We start from the raw sequence: 22,007 nt of genomic DNA, 5'->3' as shown, positions 1-22,007 counted from the left end.
AGAGGAAGGGCTGCATTAGGTGAGGGAAAGCTGCTTCCTCCCGATGTGAGCCGAGGACTTCACTGCCAGTCTTGAAGTACTTGGTAGTTTTTCCTCCTTCTTAACGACATTTCTAGTCTTAACAGTTAGAGAGAGATATTTGGAAGTAAAAAGCACATTCCTGTCAATCTGAGGATTACAAGAGGTGATTTATAGTCCTCCCTACTCCTTTTTTTAATGACAAGTCAATGCAATCAATGAAGGCTGGTTTGGCAGAGCTTTGCATGATGTAGGAAGGTCCCTTGATACAAATCAAGTAGGTTTGAGAACAAAGAACAAATCATAATAAAGGCTTTGGAGAGTCTGGGCCTTCTTAATGAGTTGTAAGAAATTAGTGGGGAAGCTCTGAAAACACTCTGAGGAAGGTAAGGGAGCTGTGGCTCAGACTGGAGCAAATGGCAAACTGTAAAGAGCACTTTTAGAAGTGGTCAGGTGGACTTGTTCACATTTTCTGCTTTGGTTTCACTTGGGCTGCAGAAGGGAAGGAATCTTTGACTTGGTCAGTTGGTTCAACTCTTAAAATCACTGATTCTTTGAAGCAGCCAACTACCTGAAGTTTGAGAGGAGCCCAAGGTGTGTAACCTGAATATCTGAGTTAGTCCCCATTGCACTCTGCAGCAAGTCTGCATTTTTTCAGGACTGGAGATTGAAATGGACTAGAAATCACCAGCTCTTCTTCTCACAGAGCTCACAGAGCAGGTGTTCAGGATTAACATATTTCATACTGACTTCCACACACTTCCACTTTTCCTGCTGCTAATGCTAAACCAAATCGAACAGTCCTGTGAAAAAACCACAATAATCATCTTTGTTACTGGGAAAATTACCTTCTTTGGCCTAATGATTCCTTCATTTGTGTATGGATTTGCTACAATTTCAAAGGTGTCCCTGTAATCTCCTCGGACAAAACTGTATTTTGTGTTTCTATGTTGTGGTTCATCGACATCTTCTACTTTGACTCTGCCAACTTCTCCTCCTACCGAAATGTTTTCAGGCACTTTAAAGTGAAATGATGCTGTTAAAAAAAAAAAGAAAGACATGAAGAGTGTGTTTATGGAAAACTTAGTTAAATTCGTGCTTAGCTTATAAATGTACAGAAAAATATTTCACTGAGAATTCAGCATTTATATCTCTAAGACAGTACTTTCATGTATTTTTTCTAAAAGTTTAAGTAATACCCCAAATTGTCAAGATCTTGTCCAAAGTGATGAAATTAATAGAGATTTTTGTTTTCTGTTCTAGGGGTGCAAGTTGGGATGAAATACAGAAGACCTTCAGAATACGCAAGATTCTTTTGGCCATTTTTAAGATAAGTTGCACTGTGTTGAACCAGGACCTAAATTCGTTTTAGTTGTGTCAACGCCTGGATTCCAAGTGCTCCAGAACTTGCATTCCACTCACAGTGTTTGAACACTGGGAAGTTGTCATTGATGTCAGATAAAGTGATGACGACTGTGGCTGTGCTGGAATCCCCTGAAGTCCCTGGAGCATCTTTTGCTTTGACAATAATTTCATATGTTGATTGAGTCTCTCTGTCTAAATCAGGCCTTGTTGTAAAAATCACACCTGTGAAAAAATAACATTGAATATGTTTAGATTTTGCATGTCCATCATCTCTTAACTTTGATAACAAGTTTTTATCTTATACCACACATTCAGCTCTAAGCAGAATTTTTACAGGGGTGTTTTTCTAAGGTTAGAAATGTTAAAAATCTTTCTGCATGATGGAATATTAGGAGATTCTGTGTAATATTTAAACTGATTTTTTCTGCTTAGAGCAGTCTGACAATGTCTAAACTTGGTCACTACAGCCTCTAGAATCTGTCTGAGCACCTCTTTACCTGCATTATTTGCTCTATAAGACTATTGTGGTTACAAGAGATACTGACAGGAATTCTAAAACTGGGTAAAATTTAAGCAGGAAAGTTTAGGAGATTGAATGATTATTGATTATTGAATGCTGCTTCAAAATTTTTGTATTTCTTTTTCCTATTTGGTCAAAGGAATGATATCTCTGCTGAACTGAAAACATGAACTCAGCTCCTGGTCAGTCTTTTCATCCATGGGAAAAACATGACCTTTTATCTTCTCAGTTCATTAAAGGCACCTGGTATCTTGACTTTTTTAGCTCATTTCCAGATTCAGGTGGTGACACTGTGTGGGTGTGAATGAAAAAATCTTTCTAAATCATGGTTAAAATTATATTGCTTTATTATTATTCCTTTTTTTCCAGAATGAAGAAGGCTTAAACCCCTGTGTTTTCTTCACAGGGTAGGGTAAGGACAAAGTGTAAGGACATTTGTGTATCTCACTTACCAGAGTCATCAATGGTGAAATATTCATCTCCTTTAATGACTTGGTAACTCACCGTGGCATGACCTGACACTGTTGGGTCATCAGCATCTACAGCTGTCACTTTGGTGACTGATGTTCCTAGAAAAGGATTTTCAAACAGCATATTTAGTATGAATTCTGCATTTTAACCAGAGACATGAAGGGAGATGACTGACAGAAGAACATACCTACTGGTGACATTTCTGGGACAGATCCATTGAACACCTTTTGTACAAACACAGGGACATTGTCATTGATATCATAAACCTTGATGATGAATTTAGATGGGGGTTCCAGTGACTGGTTGTTTCTTCTGTCAATAATGAGAGCTGTCAGCTCATACTCAGCTTTCTTTTCCCTGTCAAGCCTCTCAAAGGCATAGACATCCCCACTGGTCTCTTCCACTTTAAAGATGGTATTGGCATATTCCCCTTCGATGATGTACTTGGCGTTGTTGTTCCTCACACTGGATGTGATCTGGAAGGAAAGGATAATTCAAAGAGATAAAAGTGGGCTTTGGCACCTGGATGCAGCACAGCTTCTCCCAGCAGATACCCAACCAGGATTCCTTCAGTTCAGCTGGAAACCAGAATGGCCAGCAGGACTTCTGCTGTCAGCTGGAGAGTTACTGAGCTAAAGCCCCAGAGCAGCTACAGTGGGGTTACAGGATGAAACTTGCCTCCAGACTGAAACTTGGTTATATATCAAGAAGCATTTTAAAAAACATATCTTGTATTTCTTGAAGATATAAATGGTTCATGCTGTTAACACATATGAATCATTAAGTGTCTGCAATAACACACACCATCAGGTTCAGTTTGAGCCAGTCTGGTTTGCAAGTGACTTTCTGATCCTACCAGGGCTTTTGCTCAGGTTACACAGGGTTACAGGGGCAAATCTGCATTCACAGCTGCTGACATTTTTAGCATCAGTCTCTTTTCCTTAGCATGTAGCAGGATTCCTGCCACAGCTGACAACTTGCTTGTGTTTAGTCACATGCAATTTTTTAATGATCAACCTTCAGGCTCATGCTACGACAGTAAGGTTAAATTTCACCCCATAGATTTGAAAATTGAAGATCACACGCAATGAAAAAGGGATGGGGCAAAAGGAATGAACATTAATCAGTTTTAAAATGTAATTTAATCCAATTCCAAATGCTTTTGTGCATTATTTAATCTGCAAATAATCTGGTGATTCTTCCCTTTCTATACCTTCACCCATATAAGGACACTGATAGAAGATTTAAACCATAATTTTCCATGCACTATATAAGCATTCTCATTTCAGCAAGCTATTTATCGGGGATTTGTGGGTTTGGCCAAGAGTTTCTGGTCTTTTGTTACTGATGTTATCATAAATTTCAGCTGCTGAGCATTCAGGATTTGATTTATCCCGTAATTGTTATTTACTGTCGAATGTTTTTTTAATTTCAGTTTTCTATTTTGAAATGTGTCACTAATATTTCCTTCCCTTATTCCACATATTTAATCATGTTTCTGGCTGCTGGAGAGCAGGTTACAACTCTGGAGATGTAACAGGAGAAATAACCACCCCCTTGTCTCAAAGTCTGTGCCTTCTTATTTGGTGTAAAAAGTAGAGACTTCTGAGAACACCTTTTCTCATGCTGAGGATGAACACACAAAGGAAAGCACCCAAGGTTGGGAAAGATAAAATCAGGATGTATCAGCATATTCCTGCAGCTGTCACTCAGTTGTGCTCCTGTGGCCTTTCTCTAAAGGGTTTATCAAGTGTTCAGAGCTGCAGATGTGCCCACACAGCCCTGGCAGAGCAATCAGATGCTGCTGCACAAAGGGAATCCTCTGATTTAGAGCAGCTCAGCAATGGAAATGTTCTCCTCAATCTGGGGCTGAATTGGGCTGAATTGGGCCACAGATGCCCTGTGTGAGCTGAGAGGACCCTCTGGCCTTTGCTTTGTCCCTCGTGCTTTGTGCAGGGAACAGCAGTGATGCAGAGGAGTCTGTTCCCCTGTGACACAGCCCTGACTGATGGGATTGTTCACGTGGGAGGAAAACCTACAACTGCATCTGTCTGCAAAGTGTCACAGTGGCTCAGTTTGAAAGACTAGATTGGAAGAACTTTGTCTGGTGATATGCAGTTAACCACAGGATTTTATGAGCACTGCCCTGAAGAAAATGAGTTTGCAAGCAGGTCAATGCTCATTATTATTTTTAAAAATTGTTTTCTTTCACTTTGTGAAACAGTTTTTTGATTGTGTAACAGTGCTGCTAAACATAACACCTCTGTTTAGTATCCAGGCTGAGAGATGTGAACTGTGTGTTTTTTAATGCATATGTTTTTATTTGCTGATCTCTGAAGTTTCTGAAAGAATCTTGTGCTGCCAGAAAAATACTGACAAACATCAAGCACCAGACTCCTTCCTGAGTGTGCCCTGCACACAGTGTTCTTGCACTGAGGATGCTCCATACCTGCCATTCCCTAGAATTTATTTGTATTCTCCAGAAGAATTAGAGTCCCTTTGACATTGTTATTGATTTACTCTTTGCCCAAGATTTTAACACTTTAATACGTAAGTAATAAATCCCATTCTATTTCTTTTTTTCTCTGCTGCCCAGACTGCAAACAAGCAATGCTTTCCAAGATCCTCATTTACTTCTTTCTGCTCATTCTTGCTGACAGATTGCTGCTTACCTTGCCCACATGGTGTGGCAATGGTGCATCAATCTCCTCTTTGATGTGCATTTGGTTCCATATCCAGTCTCTCTTCAGCCGTTTGTGACTGGCCTTGTTTGAAGAAAGGTTTTGGGTTTTTTTCTGACTTTCTTTGTCAGCAAATGCTAGAGTAAAGAACAATGAATGGAGTAGAATAATGTAGTCCATCTTCTTCTGCAGCCTAGAAAGTAATATAAAAATGAAAATATATCACTAACGACAGAATGAGATTAAGCAGAGAGAGCACAGGTAGAAGTGCAAATGGACATTCCTTCTGTAGGGGAGTTTAATTACTTTATTTCTTTGTATTTGCCTTAGCACCAACATTTGAAATGTCAGGCTTCTTCCTTCCATGAAAGAGTTTTAACTGTAAAAACCAAAAAAAATATTTCAATGAAATAAAAAAATGTGTTTTGAAAGCTGGCGAAGAGGTGACTTGAGTGAGCATTGTTAGTCTGAGGAGCAGATTGAGCAGAACGATCCCTATGGACAGTGCTGCCCATGGCAGAGGTCAAAGTTTGTGTTAACTCCACTTGAAACGAAATGTTCCATCTTGACAAACCCCAGTGCAATGTTTTGACAATCCCCGACACAAAATATGCTGTAGTCAATGTCTTCATATGGAAAATATTGACTTAAAATAAAAACTGGTTGGTTTTTTTTTGGTGGAAAAAGTGATTGGTGTGAGATTTCCAATCGATTCCAAGTACAATACAGCAAATGATCTTCCTCAAAGAGCTCATTTATTGACTCAATTAATTGTGTTTTGGAAGTTTTGAAGACACACATGAAGTTTCTTTATGCCCTCTTCTCAGGCTTTACCATCTACAAAATGATAATTTGTGAAATGATTCTCGGCTAAAACCATATTTTTACATCATGTGTTAATATTAGCAGACTTCAGGCCCGACTTTCATATCAGATTTGAGGAATTATTTTAATGTAAATTACTAAATTTCCCTTTCCCAATATAAAGGACTGTCAGGGAACTTTAAGACTCAAGTAATCAGATTTTAAATTGCACATAAATGACTTTCCATTAGCTTTTAGGAGCTGTCAGGTGCACATCAAAAATAAACCCGTTAATTGTGATGAGAAGTTGACATCACACAGGTTGCTGGATGTGAGATTAAATTAATATTTTCATCAGGAAGGTGCTGAGACATTTCCAAAAGTACTCTTTGGTAACCAGGCAATCAGTTATCCTGTGGTGCAGCATCATTGTCAGGAAAAAGATTTTATTTACCATGAAATTTTGCTTTCCTGTACTTTTCTCTCTCCTGCATTGTTATACATAAGCTGAGGAACATTCCTCCTCTGTGGCTCTGGAGGAAGTGACCGAATAAGGTGGCTTTGAAGTTGCTTTTTAATAGCTAAACTGTGCTTAATACAGTTTTCTGGATTCAAACAAAACCTTTTGATTTAGCTAGTTTTTTGTATTCTATGCGCTTTGAATGTTTTTAGAAAAATTAGTAAGGTTTAGTTGGTTTTGTATGTTTTATTTGTGTATATGGACACTTTACAACTGGAAACTGGAAGGCAGTGATTTGATTACAAAACATGGTAACCAAAGGAAACCAGTTGGCTGATGTCAAGTAGTACAGGCTGTGGTTTTGCAAAAACCAGAGTGTAGTGTTTAAAAAGTCCCTTTCTCTTGTTGCCCTGGTAAGTGGAGCTGTCCTGTACTGCTGTTGGGAACTTGCCCACTAATACAGAAAGTGCTGACTGAATCTTTTTAAATATGTTTGCATTTCAGCTGAAACTTAAGCAAGCCCTTTAACTCAGCAGATCCATTTGTGTTCTTAGATATTAAGGTGGCTTCACTTCCTTTAACTCTTCATTAATGGTTTCCTTGTTAATACTTGCCCAGCCTCCTTGGTAAGTTAATATTCCTTTGTGGGTAATTTGGTGGAGCTTGGCCTGCCCTCTGGTTCCCCCTGTGGGTCAAACACAGGCTGGGATAGCAGAACCCTGCAAAAAACGGCTCCTGCCTGGCCTTTGTCACCTTTCAGAACTGCTCCTGTTGGCAGCAGTGACAGTGCCCACTCCCACTGTGTGTGCTCTGCTCCATGGGACAGGCTGGCTCTGAGGACACTTCTTCTAGGATACCCTGCAGGTTTGGCATTTGGCCATTGTGGAGTCTGTCACTGAATTCATCCCAGCGTTTCAGAATGCCCTTCGTTGGCAGCACACGGGCACTCCCGGAGCAGTGACGGGACGAGGGCACTGTCCTGGTGTGAAGGCCACGCTCCGTGGATGGCAGCCCCTGACAGGTTGTACTAAATGTTCTCTTTTCTGGCCTTGATAGTTTTCCTTCCCAGCAGAACTCACTGGAAATGCCAGAGGCAGTAGCAGAAGAGAGACATTCCCATGCCTGGGCGGGAGAATGAGTTCCCGTGGAGTCACAAGAGAGAAAGTTCCTGGGGGGTGACAGGGAATGACACTTCATTCCTTCCCATGCCTGCTGTGGCAGGCAGGACTGAGGAGAGGAAATCACATGCACCCCTGCAAATAATGACCCCTGTGGCCACAGGCTTCTGGAGAAGGGCAAGCACAGCCTGGGCTCTGCCCAGTCTCTGCCAGGAGGTCCCTTCCCTGGATGCTGCCAGGAGGTCCCTTCCCTGGATGCTGCCAGGAGGTCCCTTCCCTGGATGCCAGGAGGTCCCTTCCCTGGATTGTGCCAGGAGGTCCCTTCCCTGGATGCTGCCAGGAGGTCCCTTCCCTGGATTGTGCCAGGAGGTCCCTTCCCTGGATGCTGCCAGGAGGTCCCTTCCCTGGATGCTGCCAGGAGGTCCCTTCCCTGGATGCTGCCAGGAGGTCCCTTCCCTGCTCTCCCCTAATGTACAGTCCCCCGTTATCCCTCTGCCCTTGACTGATTAGCCCAGTAATTCAAACTTCTTCCAATTTAAGCAGGGACCATAAATGCTCCTGAAAGTTAGCGGGGGAATGGTTTATTCAAGCAGCTGAGTTTCTTGCATTGCTCTTAAATTTTCTTTTGGCAAATGATGGGTTTTTCCACCCGTATTATTCATTTTATATGTTGAATTATTTTAGCAAATAACTCTTGGTCTGCAGGGTACTATAGACAGTTACCTGAGAAATTCTGGTATTCGAAGTGATTTAATGGAGACGTGGCTCATACAGTGAAGTTTCTTCTTGCAGAATGGAAGTAATTATTAAAAAAAAGTCAGGTGGAGATACAGAAAATACTGTATTAATTAAAAGTTTGCATTTTATGAGTTGTTTTGGTAAGTAATCAGCTGCAAGGGTGATGAACAGCTAATATAAATAAGGTCTCCATATAATGAAAACACTGGAAGAAATATTCCTATGAACATTTATGGGTTTTTTTACGGTATTTGCCTCTCACTTGGTTCACTTCTCACTCTAAAAGTGTATATTAATGCTTATGTAAGGTTAGTTTAGTTTTCAAAGAAATTAGTTCTATGCTTGCACGTTAAATAGAAGTTAAACCAGGTTTCTGTACAGAGACTTGGGGAAATGAGACAGTTACATCTGAAATTATGTATTTTTCTGGTTGATCAGACTAAAACTCATGCTCATCTTTGAGAATTTTTCAGCACCCAAAAAACCCAAATAGTGGCAGAGGAGTGATAATGAACATCCTGAGCCAGTTTGAACAAATTTCTATCATACACCAGAAAAGAAATACATTGTCAAAGGTTTGTGTCCCTGTTGTTGAGATAAATTTCATACCTGGTTGTGAGGAAGGCTGGCAATGAAATATTGTTTTTGCTTACACTATCTTGGTGGGGATCTGAATGATGCAAATGAAAAAAAAAACCATACAAAAAAACAGGGTTTCACAGAATGGACAACACTGCAAATTTTTTTTTCAGATGTAAAAAATATACATTGATACACTGTCTAAACACTCCCAAATTGCTGTGCTCAGTGAGGATGAGGGACACAGAGAGCAGGATCTGCCCCAGTAACACAATGACTCTGAAGAGCCTGGCCATACAACACCCATTTGAACATTAATTTCTCATATCTATGATGTATAAAACCAAAAGTAAATGTGTGAAGGCCATGAGCCTCAAGAAACAGAAAGTTAGAACACCACACACGGAAGGGGGACAAATGATCTTTTTTTCTTTGCAGTGCCTGTAGTTTTGCTAAGGAGACAAAAAGAAAATAGCCCTCACAGTGCCTAATCTGCCTTTCAGGGGCTGTAAAGGGCTGTGCAAACACATGATAAAGCTCCTCATGTGTCTGTGAAAAGTCCTAGAGCCACTTAAAAAGCATTATCCCTTTTAAAGGTGCGTTTGAAGCACAGTGATCTCCTGACAGGGGACCAGGGTCAGGAGTACCAAGAGTCTCAGATTGTATTCTCCACCTCATAATTAGTCTCAGATTTTGCTCTTCATTTCATAATTAGACAATATTGCTCCAACCAACTTCTAACACCCCAGAGAAACACCCCAAGTGACCACATGGATATGTTTGTTACCTTCACTCCGGGTTCTCCTCAGCATCTACGTGACCCTCCTTCTCTCCTGGAGCTCAGTGAGGGGAGCTGAGGGCTCACAGTGACAATGGGAACCAGGGCAGGGCTTCAAACTCTGGTGACACCACTGAAAAAAGCTGTCTGAGGAAATTCTGCAACCTTTGATATGAAGCAATCTTTTTTTTTTTGCATTTTCAGATATGATTTTTTCAGGGTGGTCACTTGGTGGTTTTCTCTGTTTTGTCACTTGTCCTCAACACTAAACAATGACCAAAATAGGCCTTTCCCAAGAACACTGCTGCTTTTTCCTTTCTGCTTTATTGAGCTGATTTAAATGGGCCTGACTACCTGGTGTTATATTTTTGATTGCCTTTATGGCAATTTTATGCATCTGAGAAGTGGTTTCCACTGATGACTAAAGAGTCTGGAGTTCAAATGCCTACCTGCAAACTGATTCTAAAACGACATTTTATATGCATGATGGTGCCTTTAGGTAAATAACAACTTTGATGACTAAACAATCTGGAGTGCAAATGCCTGCCTGAAAACTCATTGTAAAATGACATCTTATACTTGTGATAGTGCCTTTGAATGAATAGCCACTTCAGCAATGTCTTAAGCAAACTTGCTGCTTTAAAAATAACCCCACACATCACTCAGTGCTGTAAGAGCTCTTTTGCTGCATTTGGTGCTGTTCAGTCCTCGGTGTTGATGGTGAGGACACAATTCAGCACTTCTGATTTTCATTCTGGTTTTGGCTCCCTATATTTTTTTTTCCTAGGGAAAAAGAGAATTAATTCTAGTCTGAAATTGTTTTGTGATTCCAGGTCCAGGTTTCTGGTAGGTCTGGGGAAAATGCTTATTTTAATTATATATTTATATAATATAAAAATATATAGATTTATATAACACATAATATTATACGTTGTATAATTATATACATTTATGTATAATATTATATATTATGTTTAATATTATTAATGATTTTTTTCCCCTGTCTGTTCAGCTCCCCAGAAAATCCCCTCCTAGGTAATACAAAATACAACTCCAGCTCATGGGTGGATGGAGTCCTCAGCAAGGACAGATTCTTCTTTTGGAAATGAAGACATTTGGCTATAAAAGGCCTACAAATACTTGCTGTGTGTACATTAAAGGTTTATTACCTTGGTGGAAAGCAGGCAGCCAAACTGGGCTCCCAATCTTTCTCTTATCTCAGATACAGAACTTGCTAAAAATGGGGGAGGCAAGACCTGTGTTTTTTCTTTTTTTTTTTTTTAAGAAACAAAGCCACTCTCCAAGCTCGTGAGTGGCAGCCTGTGCACTGAAGATGGGTGAGCAGCAAGAATGAATCCACCCAAAGGTCCTCCCAGAGCTTCCTGACACCCCTGCTTGCATTTGGTGAGTGATCTTCTGGCTCCAGGTTCAAAGGGCTTCAGTGAATCCTGAGAGAAGGGCACATGAAAAGGCAGAGTGCAAACTGAAAATAAGAAATGTATGGCCTGAGAAGACATTTGTTGCAAACAGAATGATTTTAGAGAAATGAGTGAGGAAGAAAGATCCTGTTTGTTCCTTGGCAAGACACGTTTATGGAAAAGGGATGTATAGACTGGCAGTTTGTTTGCTAGAGAGCACCTGGACCTGGAAGGTCTGGATCTGGAAGAGAAGCAGGATGAGTCAGGTGCAGGATCAGCTCTGGCATCAGTAAATTCTCCTGACTTTGCTGCAGTTGGTTTTACACCAGTGATGTGCCTCATAATGTTTTAGCTGGGTAGATCCACTGAGGTAAAGCTGTTGGCGTGAGCAGGGAAAGCCCAGCCTGTAGCAGGCTTGGCTTATTCTCATCTGCGCACAGGAGAGCTCTGTGTGGGCAGGACAGGGTCACAGCCCCACTCTGGCTCACAAAAATCCTCTGCTGGGAAATGCTGGCTGAGGGAATTCTGAGGCAAGTCTGTTGGACAGTCAAGCACCAAGGCCAAAAATCTCAGAGCTTGAAGGATTAACTGATTTCTCTCAATTTCTAGTTAACCTTCTCTTAATGCGCATTTTCCAAAAACTTTCAAAAATAGATTTGCAGTTTGAAGGGTGATGTCTGTGCTCCTACATGACTCGTGTCTGATAAGGAATGGATTAGTTATAAAACTATTTTTTTTTTTTTAGTGTGTCTTGCTGGTGGTGGTTCAGGTTCAATTTCTTGTTCTCAAATAACCCTTTATTTGGCTTAGATCTTGGTTTACCTGTACATAACACCTGTACAGCTCAGAATCAGCTCTCAATTGGGCTACTGCTGGAATTCAAGAAAGCCTCAAACAGTATCTTTTCCTTAAAAAATTTGGAGGAGATGGGCTGACAGATTGTGCCTGGTTGTTCTGTGGTCTTTACCTGTAGCTTTTTGTGGATAGTGTTTGTTTAAAATCTGTTTGGGGTCTGAAACATTTCTGTTTGTGGAAATTAATCCCATACCTGCTCTAATAAAACATGTGGCTCTACTTCTATGTACCTGTAGGGTCTGTACAAAAGTAAGCAACTTCCACATAGGTCAAGAGAAACCAGGGCTAATTTTTATGTGTCATGTCAAAACTCCTACACAGTGAAGTCAGTCAGCCAGGAGGGACTACTTCTCTGGTTCATGTGCACAAGCTTTGACTCCTATTCTCATTTCTAATCTAATAATTTTTCTGTCAATCTATAGTAACCTGGTTTTTATCTGAGTTTCTTCCTCGTGAATCTAATATTTGAGAAACAAATTAAATATATGTTTATGTTCTAGTTATTGGGTTGGTCTTTCCATGGACTTTAAGGAAGCACTAGTTTTGGACTAGCTAAATAATTAATTCTTGAATGACTTTTGTTGTTGAAATGACTGCACTGTGTAAGTGGTGGTTGTTTGCTGTGGTGGGGATGACACACGATGGAGGTAAAACAATACTTTGAAGTCATTAAAATGAGTGGTGAGAGCACACACTTTGTGGTCTTCTCATCAGATTGGTTGTGCAAAATTGTTGTTTTAAAGGGTGGCTATTTTCCTTTCCTATGAGCATCCTGGTTTGTCTAGCAAGTACCCAGTGTTGGTAAAACTGCCTTGCCCAGGAGAGAAACAAGGATGAAGGTCTATCACCAGAGGTCTATCAATCCTTGGGTGACTCTTGAGAATGTTCATTTCCCACTCTCACATGCAGATCATGTCTCGTGGCAGGTGCAGAATCCCTGTCTTTGCTCATTTTTCATGATAAAGTTAATTGTCATCACAGAGACTGTAGAGATACTTGAGTGCTGGTGAAAACCAATTTAAAATGGAGCAGATACAGGATATGAAGCACTAAAATCTGTGTGTCCTGGTGCTGCTGAAGGGTTCTTACTCTTCTACTACAGTCATATAATGCTTTACTATAAACACTTTCCCTGAAGTGTCCCCAAAGTGGATTAGAATCCTTTAAAGAAGAAGCAAATGGCATTGTCCAGTCTTTCCATGCATAAAGCCCTTTACTTCACATACACATGTGTCATTTTACTTCACATACAAATCTGTCAGTACAAAATACAGGAAAGAATAAAATGTGCTTAAGCACAATGCCCAGGATGAACCCAGCTGTTAAATATGTTGAAGCTCAATTGTGATTAAATTATTAAACTAATTTTTGATGCTGTTTCATAACAAATAAATATACTATCATAAACAGAAGGTTTTGGCATTCTCTGAGTTGTTGCCAGCATGGACAGCATGGAGTTTTAAGGTCACAAACTACTCTGCTATAGCTGTTTACAGCTTCTGCTCTCTGGGAGCAGGTTTACAAGGGCTGAAGGACTCCTGAGGAGCAGGAGTATTCTGGTGTTGAGTGAATGTGCTCAAACCCACAAGCAGAGTTTAGGTATTGGTACAGAACATTATTAGCTCATCATCCATGTGTCATAAAGATTCTGCGCTCTGCTGGTTTGGAGTGTTTTTTACTATCAGGAAGCCCGTAGTCCCTGTGACTGGGATGACTTATTTGCTTTGCAGATGTTGCAGGGATGAAGCTCACAGTCAGGTGACAGAAAATTTGTTCTTGGCCACATCTTTTGATAACAGTTGCCAAATGCTGTTGAAATCTGAGCTATTTTAGGGGCTTAACTTTGCATTAGATACAGCCCTGTTCTGAAGTGAGCTGATAAGGTGGGTGGGATAACCCTGCATCACAGTCTGGAACTGCAGACATTTCCCCCCATGAATTCTTTGTCCAAAATAAAGAGCCCAGAGGAAAATATCTCCTGTTCAGATTAATTACTGATAAAGACAGATGCTGCAAACAGTGATGAAGTGCCAGTGTTGCAAACAGGCAAAGAGCTTGTTCCCTCCTTGATTCCTAAAGCCATTTTCAGGGATGATCCCGCAGTCAGGGGCACTCACTGCTCAGAAGGGCCTCACTGACTTTGAGTCTCAGGGACATATTTACATGGTTGTACATCCAGCTTTTTTCTCTCTTGCTCTGAGCCAATTTCCTTTTCTTTATCCCAAACTGTGGTGGCTGTAGTGGGAGAGACAGAAGCGCAGGTGTCTCAGCACTGAGCTTCCCTCATCCCCAGCACCACCCCCCCCCCCAGGTGATGTTTGGGTTTTGGGGAGTGGGGGGACAAGGGAATCCTTCAAAAATTATTTGCTCCTTCCAGTGCAGAAGTGGAATAGTTTGGGCATACTGGAGTTGTTTGTTGTCATTTAAAAGACTTCTCAAGCATCTCTGACCAGGAGCTTTGTTCCCTCCAATAAACTGTGTGCACCTTTAGAATGGATCTGTTTTGGTACTGCCCTTGCTTAGCTCTGCTCTGCACAGAGATCAGCTGAAGCTGTCACTGGATGTTTGAGAGTTAGGACAAGCTGAAACAAAATAAGGGACACTGTAAGAATAATGTAATGAAGAGCTTTCTCCACTTCCCCTTTGTTTCCAGATAAAACCTTACTATCAGAGAGGCCTCCTAGCACAGAGCTCCAGCTGAGTCACTCTCATTAAGGAGAAGTACCAATCCTTTGAGGAACCACATGCAATAAACAGGATTTTTTTAAAGGTGCAATGTAGCTGTGTTTACAGCAGATAAGATTTTTTTGACATTTTCCTTTAACAAAAGCTCAAGAGCAAAAGTATCTGTCTGGAACACAAGCATCATGCCCAGGTCACAGTAATTGGTATTTACTGCACTAACAGTAATCTGAAACAGAGAAACCGTGTTCAGCTGGCTCTGTGTGCTCATTCCTTTGTCCAGGGTATTCTCCTGGGGAACTGAATGCATTAGTATTTCCTCTGAAAATTATTTTTCTGGCAGATAAAGAAAGCATGTACACATATATAAATCTCTTGTTTTCTGTCTGGGCAAGAGGCTAAAAAAACAGGGTGTGTCTGGATAGATTTTGTTTAGTGTTCAGTATTTTTCTCCCTTTTTAAAATGTCTAATTCAAATGTCAGTTCATTCTTCTCTGTTTCCTGCCCTTATTCAACTAGACTTCTAGACCAGGCTTAATTAACTTTAGACCTTTTCAGCCCACCTCTATAGTTACGGTCCTTTCCTGGAACATTTCCATTGTTATAATCTCCATGTGTTGTGAGATGATGCAAATGATATTATTACTGCCCTAGTGAATTTACAATGAGCCTTTCAATAGTTTTACTTACAGCTTAGCTCTTGTCAGGAAAATCTCATCTGGAAATCAAACTAAAACTAGGGAAGCAAATTGCCAGTTCAATGTGCTGATAAAGGGAAGCCAAGAGCCTGAAAATTTGAAAATTCAGGGAAGCTTATAAAGATGAAGAAAGCTGTTGTAAGTTGTATGACTTTTTTTTGTCAGTGTGGATTTGTTTCCATGTGGAGTAATTGTGTTTTGCTCTGTTGCCTGTGCTCTGGCTTAAGGAGATCATCAGGCTGATGAGTTTTACCACCCCAGAGCAGAGGCCAGGAGGAACCTGTCCCCCCCAGGCTCGAGCTGCTGCCTGCCCTGGGAGTGATGCTCTGAGTCCCCTGATGTTTGGGCAGTTCTTGTTCCCAGCAGTGCTGCATGTGTGGCTTTGCTGCCCAAACCCCAAACACAGCTGGAGATATTTTCTGGGCTGAGGTGGGATTTTTTGTCTCTTTAGTGGCTGTGTAGGTGGAACATTTATTTCTCCCACAGCTCACATTTTAATCAAGGCCACTGAAAACCCCTTTCCTGTGTGAATGAACCCTTTCTCATCACGTAAAGAAGCCCAAGATTAATCCATACAAGGCAAGTGATACAGCTCACGATTTCACAGCAGGAAAATGAGACAATATATTCCACAGAGAAATGTGCCCCTTTCTTCCTGTTTGAAACTGAAGTCACCTCCAAGTGCAATTACTATTCAGTAATTCAGTACCCATTCCAATCCTGAACTTTTACCGAGGCTGCTGCTGGCAGATCTAGAGTACAAAGCAGATGTGTTTGTTAAATGGTGCTACAGAGATCTGTGAGAGCTCTCTCACTGTCACATTGACATTATTTTCTTTGCAAAACGAACCCATTACAAAAAGCATTTCAGCTCTTTGTGCTCTCTGCTTTCTGCCCTCACTTCTTAATTTCTGTGCTGGGTAAGTGTCTTTGGCAGAGTGCATTGGTAGTCTGAACAATATTAAAATGTGCATGGTGTAGCAATATTTGTTTATGTTTAATGAGAGCCTAAACACCTAAATTAACAGTACTGAGCAAATAGACAATATATGCTTATAATTTTACTACTAGTAGACTATATATAATGTATACTATTTCATTGCAGGTTTCTAGATCAGGTGGTGAAAAGTCTGATTATTAGTAATATTGATTGCTTGGCCTAATTCTAACATAGAATCATAGAATTTTGAGGCTGGAAAAGACCTTTAAGATCATCAAGTCATGAGTAACTGGTTGTCTTGCAGATAGATCATGTATATCTGAAAGATAATGACAGTAAAAGCCACTAAGATAATGCAAATCTCTTCTGAATTCAGGTCCAGGACTGGAGGTAGGGGGAGGGAGTATTCCACAAAACGAATGGAGATGGTGACCTAAAACTCTGTGCCAGTGGAGATTCTGCCAATGAAGTTGAACATCTCACAGGAACCATTCCCATCAATGGCAGGATTTCCTCTCATTTGCATGAGAGCAGTAGCAGGCCCTCGGTCTGCTCAAGCAATGTGTTGTAAGGCAGACTTGGGCCTCCTAGAGGATTTCCAGAGCACAAATTCATACCAGATAGCATCATAAAAGGAAGGGGAAAAGGAAGACTGGTCCTACCAAAGGATTGCTTAAAAATGTGGACAAAGGCAGGAGAAGGAATTCAACTGTATCTTCCAGACACACTGTGGAAGTGGAATTTCCCTTTGCACTGTCATAAACAATAAGGCCCAGGGCCCCTGTGTGCTGCAGATAACCCACCTTGTGCCCCCTGAGCTTTGCCAGGTGTCAGGAAAACCATTCCAGATGTTGGGTTTGGGGAGAGAGGAGGATGCAGAGGATGCAGAGAAATGGTGACTTTAGTGGGGACAAAGCCAGGTGGGCTCCTGTGAGTTTGTGGAGACTGACAGGAGGCTTTTTAAAGGAATGTATAATAGAAATGGGGGCTCTTTCTTCTCAAGTTTTGGCTGGTGAAGTTGGACAGGAGCAGAAGGATCTTGATGACAACTAGACTGGGACAATAGAACTGACCTCTTTGGGTTTTGAAAATGAAGATTTAAAACAATTTTGGTTTTGCTCTACCTCTACCTGTGACAGTGCTCTGTACCCCCTCGCATTCAGACAGCAGTGTCAGGACACAGGAACACTCTTTGCTCTCTGCTGCTCTTTGGGAAGGTACACGTGCCATTTCTGCAGTGTGTCCCAGGTAACCTCTAAAATACCAGTCATTTTTCACTGTAAGTTCTGGGCCTTCATAGAAAATACTTGAAACACTTTCAGCTGCTAATCTTTTCTAAGAGTTTTGCTGTCTGTCTGACACAAAAATACTTATCGGTGTCCCTGCACCTGCTTGCCTCTGGTTTACTGGTTGTAAATATTTACTGGGATAGTCTCAGAGTAGCAAAACTGAAGCGTAGACAGTGCAGTGGATGGATTAGTTGTCCCTGTGCCCTTCTCCTGTCTTTGCCAGCCCTGAAAATCACAGCTCTTGAACTGCTCCAGGCCCTGTGAACCTCCATGGGGTTTATTTAGCACCCAGAAGGGCTGGGCCCCAAATCTCACTGCCTGCCCAAGAGATGTGTGTAGCAGCATGTGTATTAAACAGACTCATGGCACAAATAACATCCACTTCAGAAGTATGAGAAAACTTAAAATATTCAGCAAAACCTTCCATTCAATATATGGCTAGTTCCATTCTTGTTGGCAAATCTGAAATTCATATGAAGGTGTGTGGAAATCAAATGGAAGGGCAAATTTGTATTCCTGCACTGAAGAACTGCAAACAGGTTCTTCCAAATTTTGTATTAATTTTCCCATATTTCATGGTCAGGCTCACTGCAGTGACCTTGAGACGAGCTCAGCTGGTGCTAATGACACCCAGGTCGGGGGTTTGACCCCTGTATGGGCCATTCCCTTCCAACTCAGAATGTGATTCTGAGGGATTCTGGTTCAGTCTGGGAGGTGGGCAGCACGTGCAATGAGGGTGTGTCGAGGGGCTCAGTGCAGGGGGCTCAGGGGCAGCTCAGGGTGGGCTCTGGGGGTGGGAGATGAGTGGAGCCCCAGGCAAGAGGCCTGTGCATAACAAAGGGCACAGGTACATGTGGCCCAGCCAGCTGAGGGCTCCAGACTCTGGTGTGCTTGGACTGGGAGGGGGGAAAAACCCAGGAATTGCTTTGTTTGGGAGGTGACAGCTTGGGCTGTTTCTGTGTTACTGCACTGGGCACAAATAGCTTTATGGAATGAGACATCTGAGGCTCTGCCATGGGAAAACTGGGGTGGAACTGGTGAGGAAACTGGTCTGACAGTGTGTGGGGGGTGTGGGGAGTCCAGCAGGACCTGTTGGCTCCTGGAGCCCCTGCTGTGAAGGGGTCCTGTCCCAGCAGTGCCAGTCTGGGGGTGGCAGTGTGGCTGCCAGAGTGGCTCCGGGGTGGTGGACAGGCAAGTTTCCTTGACAGATGTACATTGATTTTGCCCATCCTTGTTCCCTGCATCAGTTGGTAGGATCCCTGGGTCTGCAGTGGGCTCTGTGCTTGGACAGGCTCTGGAAAAGGATGCCTGCAAGTTCCTTGGCAGCCAAAGTGGTGGCTCCTGGCCATGACCTGACAGGAGAGTGTTCTCTGCTCTGTGTCTGCAGTGCTGATACACCTACACAGGCCCTTGGGATGGAGTGGGGGCTGAACTGGGACCCATGGGGGGATCAACAAACTCTTATCACAGATCAAACAAGGATCCAGCTCTGGGCTTGCCAAGGTCTGTTCTCCAAGCTCAGACTCTGCTCAGCTCTTCACAAGCACATGTGGGGAATTGTTCTAGTCATTGTGAGCTGGGCATCTCTGCCCTAGCAAACCTCCAGTTTACACAAGAACCACTGTCTGCTGTTCCTGGATAGAATGGAGACCAGACACATCAGGGCTAAACTTGGAGGGGTTTTTGGTTTGTAAACTCACAAGGATAACAGGGGGAAAGACATTTATTTAAAAAAAATTACACCAAAATAATTTCATGTTCAACAAATTTTCTCACAAAAACAGGGAACCTCTTATTTTGTTCTTGGCACTAACATTTGAAGCTCTGAATTAAACTTCTGGAACCTAAGCAAAACCCAGAAATATCATGAGATGCCTTATAGAAAGCTCAGCTGCTAGAATTAATCCTTTATCTCGACTCTGTGAACCTCTGTTCTTTTAGAAAATATAAAATATTGCCTGGCCTGGTTTAAACCTGTAGTTGTGTAGACACATACCCTGATAAGAAAAAATAATTAAAAAAAAGTTTTTCTGTTTTTCATTTGAAATATTAATTGAAGTAATTGATTTACAGCTGTGCACTGAAGGCCTTTGTTCCACAAGTGCTGTAAATCAGAGCAGCTTCTAAACCATGCCCCAGGATTTTTGCCTGTATCCTGTTTTCAGTGCAGTTTCCCTCAGCAGAGGCAGGATGTGAAGCAAACCTGGCATCAGACCTGTTAACTCTGCTCTGCCCCAGCTGCCTCACACCTCCCACCCTGCAAGCTGCACGTTGCTGAGGGACAGGTATCCCTTTCATGGCACAATTTCAGCATTAGCATTAGTTTTAAAATGTTTGAAAAAGAGTTCTATGATCCTATGCTAAAGCAAAGCTTTGGGAAATACTTCTGTTGTAGCAGCCTGAAAAACAAAGCCAGGTTTGTGGGCAAAGCAGGAATGATTTGTTAATGGAGTTTATATTTTGCTTTCAAATTAATTTGTTTTATTGTTTGTAATTTCACATTCTTCTCTATGCTATACTGTACTATTCTAAGGCTTTCATATGCTAGATTAATCCAGTGTCCTTTTCTCTTGTGGGTCACCCTTTATTTAAGGATAAAAAGTACCTCCTGGAGATACTGCAGATAAATTGCAAGTCAGCATTTCTGTGAGCTGTTCTTACAAGGCACAAATTAACCTAAGATGAGAAGCTTTTGTAAATCAATGGAGCATCCTTGCTTTTGTCTAATATTTTATCCTACATGAACATCTGTAATACTGTGTGCTTTTACAAATGCTGATCTAATGATTTATAATCAGTGGAGGCAGGGACACATTGATTAACTATGCCTTTGTTAACTGCAGTAGCAGCCAACTTGGAAAGTCTTTGGTAGCTAAGAATGCAAGAGATTTTCTTGCAGAGATTCATCTTCCACATTTTTTTCCTTGCATTTCTTTCCTACTTTTATCTTTATTACAGTGTGACAACCAGCACAGTGAGGTACTGTGCACACTGACAGTCCCACTATTACAGCATAGAGTTCTTACAGAAAAAAACACAATCAGTTCATCTCTTATGCATAAATGCTTCATCTCTGCAGGCTGTACAGGGAGCTTGTTAGTTCAGGGACCTGTTACAATAGCTTTAGGATAAGATAAAAGCCTTTTCAACCAACTTTTTGTATCAAGCCACTGCTCATAAAATACCTCATCAGAAAAAGTAGGTCTTCTTGGACCACTGAGATCAAGAAACCTCTGAAATAAGAATTGCTGGTCTTTTAGAACAGGGTCTGTAAAACCTGGCAGCCCAGGATTAGGGTGCTAAAGCACCTGGGCCACTTTAAACTTGAGTTTAGGAAACAAAATCACTGACCTGTTTATGTAAACTCCCCTCTAAGCCTTAAATAAATCTCTTGGCAGGAGTGATGTGCCAAAGCTGGTACATGGTGGCTGTCACCTCCTGGCATTGGGCACAGTAAAGCCGTGGCACCTCAAAGACAGATACCAAGACAACCCCCACTTTAATCACAGGATCACAGAATGTGCTGAGTTGGAAGGGACCCACAGGGATCATCAGTCCAACCCCTGGCCCTGCACAGGCCCATCCCCAGGAGTCACCCCCTGTGCCCCAGAGGATCATCCAAACCCTCCTGGAGCTCTGGCAGCCTTGGGGCTGTGCCCACTGCCCTGGGGAGCCTGGGCAGTGCCCAACCAGCCACCTGATAATAAAACCTGTTACACCAAATCATAGCCCAGCACACACCTGTTCCCTCCAAACAGTTCTGGACCTGTAACTGTCCACACCACAAGGGAAATCCTTTCCTAAAGGGTTTACAGGTGCAATTTGCAGGATCATTTCTGTCCCTTTTCCATTATGAATGCTCATCGACAACATAATCTAAATGTTCCTCCAAAAAATCATGAAATGTCTCTTCTTTTAAACAACCTGGGAGTATTGTGTTATAGCCCAGGAAAGCCAGAGATTTTCCTCTTGCAGTGTCAGTTGTAAACAGCTCTACTGTTGCCTGCACTTGGTGTGAGTGCCCTCGATGTGAGGCCCAAAGGGATCTGTGGTTGTATATAAAATTCAGAGCCTGTTTGCTGGTATTTCTTAAACTATTTTACACATTAGAAAATAATTTTGGTGGAGGTAAAAAACCTTTGCAATGAACTTCACAGCTGAAGGACAGCAAATAACATTTATCTCTTACCTGAGTCAGAGTTGGCGAAGCTTCGGTTTGTCCCCAGATCAGGCAAACTCAAATCAACAGTATCCCAAAATGTTAAGCAGTACACAAAAAATGAAGATCAAATAGCAAAATCCACTTCTCTTTTCGTTAAGCAATACTGGGAGTGTTCAGCTCTCCAGTCTCCAAGGTTTTCCAGCTGGGAGTCAGCCTTTTCCCACCCTGCATCCCGGCATCCTGTTATTGTTCCAAGTTTTAGCAATACAGTGAGAAAAGGGAGTGGAGGAAAAGGAAACAAGATAAACTTAGCCTTATTATTGCTATATCTACTTATTTGTTGGTGACTCTAATGAGGGAGCTGAATAAAAGGAAACTGGCTCTGAGAGAAAGACCAAAGTTGGTGAGTTATTTAGTATTGTTTTAGAAAG

The 22,007-nt window shown here is 41.7% G+C and overlaps 1 protein-coding gene across 2 annotated transcripts in view; it reads right to left on the bottom strand.

Annotated features, from left to right (window-relative positions):
• CDH5 (cadherin 5) overlaps positions 1–21,729 on the bottom strand; it is a 31,113-nt gene extending 9,384 nt beyond the window's left edge. For both annotated transcript variants that reach the window (XR_005564740.1, XM_039384456.1), the window contains exons 1-6: positions 21,604–21,729; positions 5,047–5,248; positions 2,562–2,850; positions 2,356–2,472; positions 1,441–1,605; positions 867–1,054 (exon numbers count right to left, since the gene is read on the bottom strand). Coding sequence is in view for 1 of the 2 variants with exons in the window: in XM_039384456.1 (XP_039240390.1) it covers positions 867–1,054; positions 1,441–1,605; positions 2,356–2,472; positions 2,562–2,850; positions 5,047–5,235 (948 nt within the window). In the remaining variant the exon portion in view is untranslated. The remainder of the gene's footprint in view (positions 1–866; positions 1,055–1,440; positions 1,606–2,355; positions 2,473–2,561; positions 2,851–5,046; positions 5,249–21,603) is intronic.
• Positions 21,730–22,007: the final 278 nt, after the last annotated feature.

The sequence above is a fragment of the Pipra filicauda genome, unplaced genomic scaffold (genome assembly GCF_003945595.2).
Source record: "Pipra filicauda isolate LSUMZ 115617 unplaced genomic scaffold, ASM394559v2 scaffold356_size1356884_pilon, whole genome shotgun sequence".
Taxonomy (NCBI): Eukaryota; Metazoa; Chordata; class Aves; order Passeriformes; family Pipridae; genus Pipra; species Pipra filicauda.
The sequence above is the reverse complement of the archived record's forward strand: the minus strand, read 5'-3'. Positions and strand labels throughout refer to the sequence as shown.